The sequence below is a fragment of the Danio aesculapii genome, chromosome 15, assembly GCF_903798145.1.
Source record: "Danio aesculapii chromosome 15, fDanAes4.1, whole genome shotgun sequence".
NCBI classification, from domain to species: Eukaryota; Metazoa; Chordata; class Actinopteri; order Cypriniformes; family Danionidae; genus Danio; species Danio aesculapii.
Window position 1 is genome coordinate 12,890,339 of NC_079449.1, and position 15,584 is coordinate 12,905,922.

The window sequence follows — 15,584 nt, forward strand, 5'->3', positions numbered from 1 at the left end:
ACCACCACAAAACATCATTATAAAAATAATCTCTTTCTTTTGAACCTGGCGACCTAAGCTTCAGAATTACAGATGCGATGACAACCATGTTTTGTGACAAGAAAATAAAACAAAAATGTAGATGCGAATTATTCATTATTTTAAAATGGTGGTACTTCTGGATTAAAGAGATAGTTCACGCAAAAATGAAAGCAAGTCATCATTTATTCTCCCTGGGATTGTTGGTATTTTGTCATGCCCTTATTGTTGTTTTTTCATTACCACAAATGTAGAATTTTAAATAATGTCTTACACTCATTAATATTAGGGTAGTAAACAGTGAATTATCATACCTTGGACTTGAAATATTTAGAATTCTGAAATATTTTACAAGAGATCTTGTGAATCTGTATGCTGTTTGGTAGAAACAAACAAAAACTGAATGTGTTATAACAAAAGAGCGTATCCGACCGGCTGACCGAATGTGATGTATTCCAGTGTTGTCCAAGCAGGTCCGTGCGGGCAAGATGAAGGAATAGAAGTAGGCGTATTTTGTTATTTTTTGAATCAGAAAAAAAGTCTATATTAAAAAAACATTTCTATTTATAAATCTATGAGTCTATAAGTCTATGAGTTTCTAGTATTCATTCATTCATTCATTCATTCATTCATTCAATCATTCATTCATTGATTCATTCATTCATCTATAGTGAATAGACGGAGAATAAAGGCTATTTTTGCACTTTATTTCAGACACCACGAGAATCAGCTCCTTTCCCATGCTGCACGACAACACTGAAAATTCTGTGTGATTGCCACAAGGGGGCGTATTCCGACAGTCGTGTCCAAATGTCGTGTGCAGTGGAAAGGCGGCTTTAGTCAGGAAAAAACCACACATACAAACAAGTTTATTGGACATTCTACCAGAAGAGTACATTATCTGTCCCTGAAATAAAGACATAAATACAGTGAATCGTCCCAAAAATGTCTAAAATGGACTGATGGTTGATTTCTGTGACTTGTTCTGTAAAGGAATATTCCTTTCCTTTCATTCCATTCATTTGGTTCTCAGATTTTTTTTTTCTTTATTAAAAACACTTTACAAATGTACAAACCCTGTTATTGTCCATGTTCTCAGCCCTATACATTTATTTCACGCGGCCACCATTTTAAAACATGAAAACGAGGCTGCGGTGGGAAGAAACCTGAAAGTATAATGCACTGTAAACATTGCAGCAACATGCTGTGGACTACACACCTCCAGCTGTTGCTGCGATTTCAAAATGCAGATATGGTGTAAACATCACTTTAATATCATTCAGTTCAGTTTAGTTTAAACAATTAAAAGCAAATTGGACATCAAACAAAATCACAATCTCTTTAAGAGTGTCCTCCTAGGCTTCAGTTCGTGGCACCAAGTAAACACTGTGGGGACACTTTCCTGCTTCAGCCTTTGTAACCCAGTGAGCTTTAAAACACTGCAGACCTATATAGCACATCCTCGTGTTGTCTGTAATACTGTTGTCCCGGTTCTGAAATTTTAAAAATGTCAATTTCCCGCTAACATTTAAGTGCCACTGAGCGCGTTCTTAAACAGCGCTGATTGCCATAGCGTTCACCAGTGCTCAACAGAATTGACTGTGACTGGGTGTTAAGGTCATCAGTCTACTGCTCTTTAACTAGTGCAAACACAAATACACGAACACTAGCGCATTTTAAGCTGCAAAGTGGTTTGTACTCTGTAAACATCGGTTAAGAGCAATGAACTGATGACCTTCACAGCCAATTACAGTCAAGTCTGTTGAGCACTGGTGATTACAATAGCAAACCAGTGGTGTTGCATTCAACAGCGCTTAAATGTTAGCGGTTTATTTCAGTACCAAAATTCAATTTCATGACAGGTCTAATGTAGTAAAAGAATCAGTTTATTAACTTGAGTTTGATAAATGGCATCTAAACCGTGTGTTCGGGAAAGAAAACATTAGCTAACTATTGCCATTTCCCTTAATTTAGCTGAAAATGGGGTCTGAAATACCTTGTTATTTTCACTTTCCATTCAGAACGGACCTTCGGGTCACTCAGAAGGCGGTGAAATTATAAATTTGTGTCGCTTTCTCTTCGCTGATAAGATATACAGCCAGGTACACAACATTCCTGTGTGACTCAGGCAATACTTCCATCTTTCTTAACACCGCAGGCTCGATTTCGCTTTTTGAATGGCGGCCACGGGAAATCTATCTATTGAACCTACAGCTTTAATAGTTTTGTAATGCTAAAAACTGTTATTTAGGGAAAAAATAAATAGCAAGTTTAAGTTGTTATCATTCACATCAATTGATTAAAAAGATAAACTTATATATAAAATCTACAAATTAATACTACAAATATGTAATACAAATAAATGTACAGTTGTCCCCATGTTTCTGTCAGTCCTGTCACATTAGCATTAAATTTAACATAAAATGCGTGCAATACACCTTTAAGGCTATGACTCGGAAGTGACATTATTTGATGGATGAGAAGCTGACAGTGATCAAGGATGCGTTCTATCATTGAATTGTATGATTTTATGATTGTTTTTGTGTGATTTTTTGTGCACGAAAAGATAAAGGTCAAGCCCTGTCACATATACAACTCAGGCTCCTTCTGAAAATGTACCCTCTATATACAGTTCTGGAGACTGCCAAATACATCCCATGAGGTACACTTTTTTGCAGTATTTGTTTCCACCAAATTTCTCTCGCGAGTGCCATTCACGCCTGCTGTTCTCACGTAAACCCACCATAGGCCGCTGTTGAATGACTGTTTGACTGACTGAATGACTGACAGATCGACTGACCCACCCTCCTCCTTCCCTAAACGCAACTAATTTTATTGATTGACCTGCCCACCCACTTCCATGAACCCAACCAACAATTTTCAAAGCTATCCAGCAAAAGAAAAGCCCTCGCCTGATTTTTACCACGTTTTTAGATTTTACCACATTCTCACCCTGTTATTTACTTGTTTATTTAATGTTTTGGATTCTGCTTTTACTTGCTTTCTGGAACCGTTCTTCACCAGACTCGGACCTCGTCGTCGTGGTCAACTCCTCTCTGCATCTCAAGACCGCCGACGTACATGGTGAGCTGACAGGACAAACTGGTTACAGCGGGAAAGCTGTCCACACAAAGGTAAGCGGTCAGCTGGTAAGTGTGAAAAGGAATGGCGTCATACCGCCATAGCGGTATCGTTTTAAAAATGAAATGCAGCCATACGTACCTCTGGCTACATAATTCGCGGTCTCCAGAAACGTACATTTGGCTATGTTTTTAGAATGAGCCTATGTTGTTTTTATAAGTAAAAAAGTATGTTTCTGGTAGAATGTCCCCTATCAAGATGAATATAAATGCCTAGAAACATCCCCACCAAAAACCCATTAATGCAATTTCTTGACTAAGATTAAGCTCCAAACTGGTTCTGTATATCGTTGGAAAGTACTAACATTTCTAAATACATATTTGACAGCTTTTTATCATTTTTTTGTTATGTAAGAAGAGTAATAGATTGAAAAAGATTTGAAAGCTTAAAATTTCTGAGCCAGCCAAGACTCGAACCAGCGACTTTCTTGCTATGAGGTAACAGTGCTTCCTACCGAGCCACTGTACTGCCTGCTCCCTCAGTCAGAAAACACACACAGATTCACCATTTTGAAAAATATAGATCAATAAAACATCCCCACCAAAAACGTATTAATGTAGTTTCTTGACTAAGATTATTCTCCAAACTGGTTCTATATATCGTATAAGACTTCTGAATACATACATTAACCAGTTTTTTATGTTATGTAAGAAGAGTAATAGATTAAAACATGTGCTGTCACCATACAAACTGTGGAACCATTTACAGTAAATCATCATATTGTAGTCTAAACATAAATCAATCATGAAAACTATATATCATTTGAAGGATTCAAATTTCTAGTTTCCATATCTGGTGACTGATTTTGATAGATATTACTGAGTTATTTATCAGTTTGCAACAAGGATACTCATCAGAGTTGTAAAGCATTACTTTGCTACAGCAATTTACATGTTAATTTTTGTTTAATACTTTTAGATATTTATAGAGGCTAAATTCTAATCAAATACCACCAAACTTTCCATACTACTTTAGAATTGTATGTCTACTTTACAAATATATATAAAAAATATATGGTTCATATTCCTCAAAACATAGGGGTGCCCTTGTATGTCATCTGGTGGTGATGTTTGGTACTGCGGCCAACTTACTGAAAGCTCATTTTTTGAGACCTCAAACTTGTTCAGATATTTAGTTCTGATTTTCTGTAAATTTTAGGCTAAAATGGGTTTTGAAATGCATATTTTATGTAAAATAATGAAATATATGTTTGTTGTTTTATTATTTTCATAAACAAAGGCACAATCAGCTACATGTAATGTAATGTTTTTTTTTATTATTTAATGCCATGTCAGCAACCGAGGCTTTTTTAAAGAAATATTGGCAAGAACATTTCAATAATAAATATGCAATTAAAATCAAGGGTCTTCTTTAAAGTAAGACCAAGATGGAATCTACGCACCAAAGCATTCAAGATTGGCAATCATTTAAGTTCAACATGTCAATTTCATGTCTATACACAGTTAAGGGGTTAACAGTGCTGCAGCTGTGATGTCACAACAGATATATTGACCTTAGAGAAACTGGGTTGTATTTTGTGCTGCATCTCTATTAACCTTGATTCTCAAAACTTGTGAGAGCTTTTTCTTCTCTTTCAGAGTCTCCTGAACACACATGTTTGTGTAAATGTTCATTGTGTTCATTTTGTTTGAATATACAAACCATGCTGTATGAAACCATTCTTTGATACTTTTCCATCTTTAATTGTAAAGTTTAAAGGCACAGATTGTCATTTTTCGCCATTAGAGGACATGTATTCACAACAAACAAAGGTGATGACGCTGTGACTAAGTGTGCAATGATGACATGAGTGTTGTGGCCTTCAGTACATCCTACTGGACTCATGTAGAACTCATTTATGGATGAGCTAAAGTATTCAAACCCTATTATCATTATAGTACAAAGCAGAATAAGGCTAAATGAGTGCGATGAGGGGACAACGCAGCACAAAGCTTTTATTATGTCACAGTCCTTGCTTCTGGAACATCTGCTCATGATCATGTGAAGAAGAAGCAGAACTGTTTGATCAATTTAAATACATTTATGTATATTTTTAGGCTATTTAATGTTGCTATGTGCAGTCTAATTAAACACTGCATCTTTGGCGTTTCCCTGTTTTCTATATAACCAAACCTCAAATCGAAGGTATTTGACATCATTAGTATGGCAAGACAGGACATGGCCCTTGTCAAACCCTTGTTAAAATAGTTAATTTCTTTAAATCATATAGGATAATGTAAGCAGATACTGTATACAAGTAAGTAAGCAATATATAATAAGACTTCCCAGAGATGGGTTGCGGCTCGAAGGGCATCCGCTACGTAAAACATGTGCTGGATAAGTTGGCGGTTCATTCCGCTGTGGCGACCCCGGATTTATAAAGGGACTAAGCCAAAAAGAAAATGAATGAATGAATATAAATAAGACTATTCTAGTGTTTTAAAGGCTATTTTATTTAAAATAATCTTACATAATGTGCCTTTGGTGCTCATCCCTATTAAAAACCATCATATGGAAAGCAGGAATATATTTTGCCAATCATTTGTGGTTCAAAAAGAAAGGGTCATTAGAACAACACCACAGTGAGATAATGACTGGACTTTCATTTTTGGGTGAACTAACCCTTTTAATGTATATGTCATTTCACTGTAGTTCTGGATCTAGAAATGTTGAGTCAGATTTAATCTCATGTTAAATATTTATGAGCACCAAGACTCCATTTACCTACTTAAAGAGATATTTGGCCTCTAAATTAAAAATTATTGGCTTATTCATCCAAACAATTTTGGTTCCCATTGTTCCCAATAAGATCAGAATCTTTTTAGTTACAGTACCAACATTCACCAAATATCTTCTCTTTTTATTCAACAGATCAATAAAAATGCATACATGTTTAAAGTGACATGGTGACAAAATTCTATTTGGAGCTCAAATATACCTTTGACAACCTTCCAACCTTATTGGCAAGCAGTTAAGCTCTAAGACCAGAAGGGGGCAGCATTTACGCTTCATATAATCTGAAAATCCCTTTGAGTTGAATTTGAGGAACACTAGATATCTACTGTTGTTTTGAACACACTGGATGAAAGTGATCTAGGATTTGGGACAATATGACACAGCAAAAATGTGTGTGGATATGTCTGTCTGTGTGTATGTTTATATGTGTTGGCATGTACCTTTTGTCCTTTGATTCCTTGGCAATCACACCCTGATTTCCCACTGCAATCACAACCCTAAGAGATAGAAAAACCAGAAAAACAACAGTATGACTGCATGAATACATTTACAGATACAATAGCAACAAAGAAAATAAAAAATAAAACTGTCAATTAAAAGTTGTAGGTATTTATGGTTTTATAGCATCTGCTCATTAGGATTTCTGAGTTAATTGACTATAGGCAGGAGATGTGCCCTTGCAGATACCTGTAATTTGAATGAAAATGATCTTCAGAAGAAATGCATAAACCCGTGGCTTAAGGGAATGATAGGAGTTTCACTGGCTGTCTGCATGAGCATGCATTGTTAAGGATGAACTCCACAATTAAAAAAAATATATGACAGGGACAAGTATGGATTCAGTGAGCTCACATCTCATAGTTTGCACGAGTATTCATAAAGAAAGTGTAGATAATGCCTTTCAAATCTTAAATTATGCCTTTAATTCTGAATTTTTGCAAGATTGAATGTCTTCAATGCACATTAGTAGTCACAATGTTGAAAAAAAGTCAATAATAAATAATTTTACTTTAAAATAACTAATGTTTGACTAATGGTGGCTTGAGAAAGCCAAAATACTGTTATACTATATAAACTTCTTCTTTTTCTTCTTCTTCTTCTTCTTCTTCTTCTTCTTCCTCTGAGACTATTTTCTATATGCATCTCCTCCTAGAGCATTTACACTACAACCACCAAACTAACACCAAACCACCAAACTATACTGAATTAAGTTGCTATATCTTTTCCAACTAATCCGACTTACACTTTTCCCAAAACTGTTCCGGAAATTTCAGAAAACTCCCATTGACTTAACATTGGACCAAACTTTGTGACCTCATAACTTTGCACTCGACTGTCATACAGACTTAAGGTTGAGTTCACAACTCAGGGCTTCTGGAATAGCCAAAATAGCTAAGTCCACTAAAGGAGGTCGAGCCTTCTCATTTATGGCCCCAAAACTCTGGAACAGCCTTCCCGATAATGTCTGACGCTCAGAAACATTCTCTATTTGTTTTTGCTACACTGGAAGTTAGTGATTTCTTTCACTTGAGTTTGAGTAAATAGTGAGTAAATTAAAATTTTTTGGGGTGAACTATACCTTAATTAGGTATAAGCTCAAAATTTTTATGTTTTAAGCTTTATGGACAAATTGCTATGTGGTTGTTATGGCATTATTCATACGTTTATTCATTCATTAATTTTCTTTCGGCTTAGTCCCCTGAACCGGCAACTTATCCAGCATATGTTTTAACGCAGCGGATACCCTTTCAGCTGCAACCCAACACTGGGAAACACCCATACACACTCATACACTACGGACAATTTAGTATTATTCCCAATTCACCTACAGTATACCGCTTGTCTTTGGACTTGTGGAGGAAACCGGAGCACCCAGAGGAAACCCACATGATCACGGGGAGAACATGCAAACTCCACGCAGAAATGCCAACTGACTAGGCCGAGGCTTGAACCAGCGACTTTCTTGCTGTGAGGCGACAGCATTATCCACTGCGCCACCATGCCTGTTATGGCATTATGTATGGGTGAAATACTATGGGTGGCTACTATAAGGTTATTAGGTAGTTACTAGGATATTCTGTGTTGTTACTAGGTCTAGGATGTTTCTGTGCGGTTGCTAGGGTACTCAAAGTGGTTAATAGGGTGTTTATATGTGCTTGCTTGGCAGTTACTAGGGTCTTTTGTGTGGATGCTTGTTAGTTGTTAAGTTATTCTGGGTGTTTGCTAGGAGGTTGCTAAAGTGTGATTGCGTAGTTGCTATAGGGTTTTCAGTGAGGTTTCTAGAGTGCTGCTCTGGTGTATAGTTGTTAGGGTGTGTGGTTACTATTGTCTTCTGTGTGGTTACTAGGTTGGTCTGGGTTATTGCATGAAGGTAATTATGTAGTTCCTAGAGTGTTCAGTATGGTTGCTAGCTAGGGTACGTTGGGTGTTTGCAAAGTTATACTTCACAGTTGCTGATGTGTTGCTCCACAGTTTATAGCATGTATTATGATGGCAGCATGTTTCAGATAGATGGACTCTTCATAATTTTGCTGACAAAATAATTTTATAAAGCAAAATATTCTGTACAAATATGGTGGAAATAGAAATAGACAAACTAATCTAGCAAATTAGTCTTTTAGACGTCTTCAGGACCAGAAGTGTACATGTTGATGTAAACATTCAATTATTTTCCTTCAGCTTAGTCTCTTATTAATCAGGGGTCGCCGCAGTGGAATGAACCGCCAACTATTCCAGCATATGTTTTACGCAGCGGATGCCCTTCCAGCTGCAACTCAGTAATGGGAAACACCCATACACCCTTACATTCACACACAATCATACACTAGGGCCAATTTAGTTTATTCAATTCACCTATTGCGCATGTGGGACTGTCAGGGAAACCGGAACATGCAAACTCCACACAGAAATGCCAACTGGCCCAGCCAGGACTCAAACTAGCGACCTTCTTGCTGTGAGGCAGCAGTTCTAACAACTGAACCACCGTGCCACCCATTTGATGTAAACATCCAAAGTCAAAACATCTGCTTTGATATCAAAGTTCAGATACACAGGGTTGACCTGTCTTCCTTACGTATCCTTAAACTGTCGAAGACAAAATATGTCTCCTGATCATCTCCAATCAGCAAGAGACATCGTAATTTGGGACAGCCCTTGTTTCTCACGGTAACCAAATCTGTCTGTCTGCCATTGTGTGCATCGTCTATGTGTGGTTCTGATGAATAAGAGAGTCTGTATACGAGAAATACGATCAAACGTTTTGTGATAGTCAATCTGTACACACTGGTTGTTTGGGTTTTACTATGCATGTAACCCCCACTACAATATGTAAATGCTCGTGCCAGAAGTAAGAATGTGTTGTAAACAGGAATGTGGTGGCTTTAAAGAACCAAGTAATGTTTGACAATTGGGAATCCATTTCAGCTCATTTGTGCAATTATATGTGATTTATTTGTATGTTGTGTGTACAAGCGCATGTATAGGCCCGTATGAATGATGAGAGAGTGTGCGTGTGCGCATGTTCCTCTTATCAACCATTATGGATTTGATGTGGGACTGAACCTGATGCCACTGCACAGATACCATGATAACACAGCAGAATCAGATACAGACCTGCATTTGCTTGGAGAAATAGGAAAAGATGGAGAGATGAAGATGAAGTTGGAAAGAAGAAAAAGTTGAAGAAGAGGAATAAATTGACTTTATTTTCATTTCTAATGCTATTTCTAATGATCCAGTGACATCTTTAACAATTTCTGACTGATTGCAACTCCATTTAAAGCCATCACTCCAGTCATAAACTTTCTATTATCACTTATTTTTGAACAAGCATAGCATCTTTTTTAAACTTAAAGAAAGAGAGAAAGAATAAACAGTAGAAGAGGATATTAAAGTGTAGGATAGTAAAGTGTTACTAACAGAATGATGTATTGACAATTTCAAATTCAGTTTTTAATCGAATGCAACCCAGTCTTGAACATAATTACTCCACATGATTCTTAAAGGGAGAGTTCACCTAATTCACACAACCCCATGTAGTTTCAAATCAATTTTGAGGATCTTTTTTTCTGTTGAGGAAAATACGATATTTTGAAGAAATAAATTGGTAGCCATTGTCATCCCTACACTATAAAAAATAGCTGTAATTTTGTGATTTATGTTTTGTTGTTGTTGTTTTTCTGTGCATTTATGTATTTTGAATTGCATTATGGAACCTTGATCTTTCTTCTAACAACTTTTAAATCTAAAAAAATTGGAAAAAATTACTTTTATAAACATTTTTAATAGTTTAAAGTGATATATTGTCTGCTTGGTGTAGTATATTATGGTACAAAAACCTAGTAATAAGTTGCCAGTACATATTTCTGTTATTTTACACACTTATTTCTCTATATATATAATTTCTTATCCATTATATTATTTCAAACTACTAAAATGTCAATAAAAGCCACTTTGTTCAACGGTAGAGTTGAATTTATAACATCAAAAGTCCACAGAGCAGAGATCAACATCCCAAAATCCAATTGACAACCGTAAATAAATGAAAAACACAAAATAAGGAAATTATTATTTTTATATTTTCAGAATTATTTTCACAGTGAATTATTTTACAACATTATCCTATGAAGTTCTTTCTTTAAAGTATATTCTTTTGTGTTCAGCAGAACATGCACTCTCAGAAAAAAGGTACACGGTGGTACAAATAATGTTCCTTAAAGATCAGTTTTGTACCTTTGTAAAAGTTGTACCTTAAAAGACCTCTTATGATACTGTTCTGTATCTTTTATGGTCCAATTGAAATGAAGGTACACAATTGTTGTCATAAAAAATGTACATAAGTGTTGGACAACTCCTTGTTAATTACAATATCTGTGAAAATAAATATTACTGGAAAGTCAAAGTAATTTATGAATAATTTCCATATTAAAACATGAATCATCGTTTGTGCAATTTACAAGTTCTATAATGCAAAACAACTGGTAAAACAAAATCATACGTATTGTAATCTAAACATTTAGGCATTTTTAATAAACATTTGGTAAACATTTCCTGATGAATACATTTTCATTATTAATATCTGCACCTTTTGGGGTTTGCTTTCCACACCTGAGCTGGCATATGCATAGGCAAGTCCTGCATATGCAAAGTGTTCATGCAGACATTTTAGTATTGTAAATTTAATCAAACATTGTGCATATCTCGTTACAATGCTTTTGCATATTTCTATTTCTATTTTAAAATTTAGTTAATTAAATGAACTTTTAAGTTAACAAAGATATTATGGGAAAATTGGAGAAAAAATGTTTTACAGTATATCGTAGATGGGAGAATGTATTTCTGTAAAAAGTGTCATTTTTAGCAAAAAACAGATCTTTTGATTTATGTTCAAGTATTTTTTTATTCTTTATTGTAAATGGAAAATATGCATTTACACAAAAGAAACTTTAAAAAAAAACATTATTTAAAAATGTATTTGATGTTTTATATTTACTGAAAATAAATCGACCAATTTTAGATAGAGCAACATGCCTTTAAATATTTCTTGAAGGAACTCATTTGACACTGAGTACAAAGTGTTTTGTCACTGTAGTGGTGCCTTCATGAATCAGATTTGCACCTTTGAGAAGGTGCAATGTTGTATCTGCAGGTTTTAAAAACCAAAGGTACATTTTGGTTTTCCATGGTCCAAATCATGTCCTTAATGGTACAAACTGCAATGGTAGAAATTTTTTTCTTTGTCTTAAGGTACAACTCTGTTCCATAAAAAGTTACTGCACCACTGACAACGGTTTGTACCTTCTTTGGTACAACATTGTACCATTTTTTCTGAGAGTGTAGAAACTCAGATGGATTTGAAACCACTTGAGTAAATGGTGAGTACATTTTCATTATTGGGTGAACTATACCTTTAAGAAGAACAAACACAGCCCTGTACCATGCTTGTTCATTCATTCATTCATTCATTCATTTTCTTTTCAACTTAGTCCCTTTATTAATCAGGGGTCGCAACAGCAGAATGAACCACCAACTTATCCAGCATATGTTTTACGCAGTGGATGCCCTTCCAGCTGCAACCCATAACTGGGAAACATCCATGTGCACTCATTCACACTACAGACAATTTAGCTTTCAATTACTGCCAATTGCCAATTACTCTGGCTAATATGTTTTACATATTGGATGTCCATCCAGCCACAAGTGATGGTTTTATTAACTTTTAAATTAGTGCATGTGTATGTGCACCTTGTTTTCAACGTCTAATAAAACATTTGATACATTTTCATAAGTTATTTGCTTTGATAATGGTTTGCTTTTCTAAGGAGCCCATTTTTACGGACTCTTACTTACTGAAGGAGTCTATTTCAGATTGAAATCGCTGTTGGAAATGTTTAATCTTGACCAGGGGTGCCCAAACTTTTTCTTATAAAGGGCCAAAAACTATACTTGATTGAGGCTAGTGGGCCGAAGCTAAATATAGTTGTCATGGGTAATTTCCTGATTTATATAATAATATTTAAAAATAACTAGAAAACTATGCATATATTAATACATACAGCACATGTTTTTCACATTTAATAATGAACTTAATACAGTAAAAAAAAAAAAAGTTGATTTATAACAGAATGGAGTTACACTTGACACATAGTCCTCTATCCGAGTGACATTATTTACATTTTTAAAAATCAGGTTCATTTACAACATTTAATTGAAACATTTCATTTCATTTGCTTTTTTTGTAGCTCAGCAATAAAACAAACAAACAAAAAAAGATTACATTAAACTTTGGGCTCTACTTTGGGCATCTCTGATCTAGACTCATTGAAGACTTACTGTATGATCCACTCTATAGCATTCCCACAAAACCATTTTCTCTGACAACACATTGAAACCTTGCATACATTGTTGATCATTTATGCTGATTATAAGGATTAAATAGTTTTTATCTATTTACCTCTGGACAATGTTCTCAGATTCTGGTGAACCATTTCAACAATTCATAAACAGAACTACTTTTTGTAGCTCTGTGATACAATTAAGTTTTTTTACTGCTTTTATCATTATACTTTTATATATTGTTTATATTATAAGAAACTAAAGCTGTTTTTAACCTTGATGATAATACAAAATGTTAATTGAGCAGCAGATGATCGTACTAGATTGATTTCTATTATAACCTGACACTGAAGTGTAATGATGATTAAAAAAATCAACAATTTTGCCACAGAGATAAATTACAAAAATGAAAATTCTGTTATTTTTTAAATGTAATTATATTTCACAATATAACTATTGGGTAACACGGTGGCTCAGTGGTTAGCACTGTCGCCTCAGAGCAAGAAGATCGCTGGTTCGAGTTCCGGCTGGGCCAGTTGGCATTTCTACATGTTCTCCCTGTTTTTGCGTGGATTTCCTCCGGGTGCTCCGGCTTCCTGCTCAGTCCAAAAACATGTGCTATAGGTGAATTGAAAAAGCTAAACTGGCCCTAGTACATGTGTGTGCATGTGAGAATGTATGGGTGTTTCCCAATACTGGGTTGCAGATTGAAGGGCATCCGCTGTGTAAAACATATGCTAGATAAGTTGTCGGTTCATATTACTGTGGCAACCCCTGATTAATAAAGGGACTAAGCCAAAGGAAAAATTGATGAATGAATGAATGAATGAATGAATATTAACATTGTCCAATATCAAACAAAAAGTGCTCAGGGGTGGCTTAAATAATCAGTCCAAGGCACTTGAAAAATATGAAAATAATTATTTAAAAGCCTTTATTCACATTATTAGCCATGTGAATAAAGGCTTTTTAATATTTTTTTCCACATTTTTCTAGAGCCTTGGCCTGTTTTTTTTGCTGAAAATTACTATTGTTTTTGGATTTTGAAAGCACAAGAGACTTCAGTTAAAATACATAAACTCTTATTTATTCCAAATAAATCTCAACAGTTTCATGGTACTCTTTGAAGCACCTTTAAAATACCATAGAATATGAATATTGCAATCATTCAGCATGATATATTACACCATGCATAACCATCTGATATCATTGTCTCATGGTGTCGCCATAATACTTTACTATAAGGGATTATGCATAACAGTGCTTAAAAAATACCATAGTACAACGTCTAAAAATACAGTATTTCTTAGTGAAATCTAAACCTAACCTACATCTAAACAGCAGTTGTTGGCTCTCTATATTTATAACTGCAAGCTCGTCCGACTTATCTTGCAGGTAAGATATGACATGACACCGACATTAATACACACAGAGACACGTGTAGAAATATGTTCCCTACTGAGAGATCTAAAGATGATTGAGAACAGCCCTGAGTCCTGATGCACATGTGCTGGGGGCTTTAAAAGACTTCAAAGAGCCCTGCACATTGACTTTATTTGTTCATGCTTGCAGATGCACTGCCTCTATGCAGGTGTACTCAGGTCCAGTCACGCTCTGACAGGTAAACACAGAGCACATCCACCAACATATTCAAAATACTTCTACAAAACGGATCGCATTAAAAAGCCATTCATCAATCATTTGTAAAATCATTTTGTGTTTAAAAATAAAAAGAAAGTGAGACGGGGCGGTGCGGTGGAGTTTGAACGTGAAGCCAGCCAACGTTTCTGTGCGGAGTTTACACATTCTCTCTGTGTTCACGTGAGTTTCCCCCAGGTTCCCTGGTTTCCTCCCACCATCCAAAAACATGCAACTTAAGTTAATTGACTAATCTAAATTGGCACCATAGACATGCTCCTAGAAAGTAGTTATCTCTTAAGAGCAGTTCATTAGCTACTACAGCAGGGGAGTTCTACCTGAGCTCAAGCTCCCCTCTCGCCTTGCAAATGGGAGGGAGCCCCAGGCTCGAGGATCTTATGAGCTCAGGGCTCTCTCCCAGGACAGTATGCCAAACAAGCTTTATAATCAATCATCAGCTAAGTGTGAACTCTTGAATAGTCCAAAAACATGCAGTATAGCCAAACTGGATAAACTAAATTGGCTGTAATGTTTGAATTAGAGAGTGTGTGTGTGTGTGTTTTCAAAAACTATAGGATACATAAGACGTGTCACTCGCATAGTTTTGAATGGGAAAAAAGTGTAACAGTCAATATGGCGAATGAAGCACCACCATCCTATGTAAATGTAATGTGCATTATTTTAGGTCATTTATTGTGTATGGCCATACACCCAAAGCGCTTCACAGTCATTGGGGGGGGGGGGGTCTCTCCACAGCACCACTAGTATGCAGCATCCACTTGGGTGATGCGACGGCAAACACAGGACAACGGCGCTAGTGTTCTCACCACACACCAGCTATTGGTGGAGTCGAGAGACAGTGATAGCGCCAATTCGGTAGATGGGGATGATTGGGATGATTTGGACACCGGGATTACACCCCTACTCTTTACGAGAAGTGCCATGGGATTTTTAATGACCACAGAGAGTCATCTGAAAGACGACGCTCACTGACAGTATAGTGTCCCCTTCAATATACTAGGGCAGGGATATTCAATTGGTGGCCCGCGGGTCTAAATTGGCCCGTAGGGAACTGTGTTCCAGCACTCCAAATAGTGTGACTTGGCAAACAGTGTTGGAGAATTTGATGTTCCCCATTCAGACAGAATGCCTGAGCATACTGCCCGAGAGGTGTTTCAAAGATGGCCACCGAGTGAAACGACTTGCCTTAAAGGGAC

General features: G+C 36.1%; 1 protein-coding gene across 1 annotated transcript in view; it reads right to left on the reverse strand.

Annotated features, from left to right (window-relative positions):
- Positions 1 to 15,584, reverse strand: part of col4a3 (collagen, type IV, alpha 3) — a 49,196-nt gene that overhangs the window by 27,586 nt on the left and 6,026 nt on the right. The window contains exon 2 of the mRNA XM_056474099.1: positions 6,336 to 6,392. Within this exon, the coding sequence (XP_056330074.1) occupies positions 6,336 to 6,392 (57 nt within the window). The remainder of the gene's footprint in view (positions 1 to 6,335; positions 6,393 to 15,584) is intronic.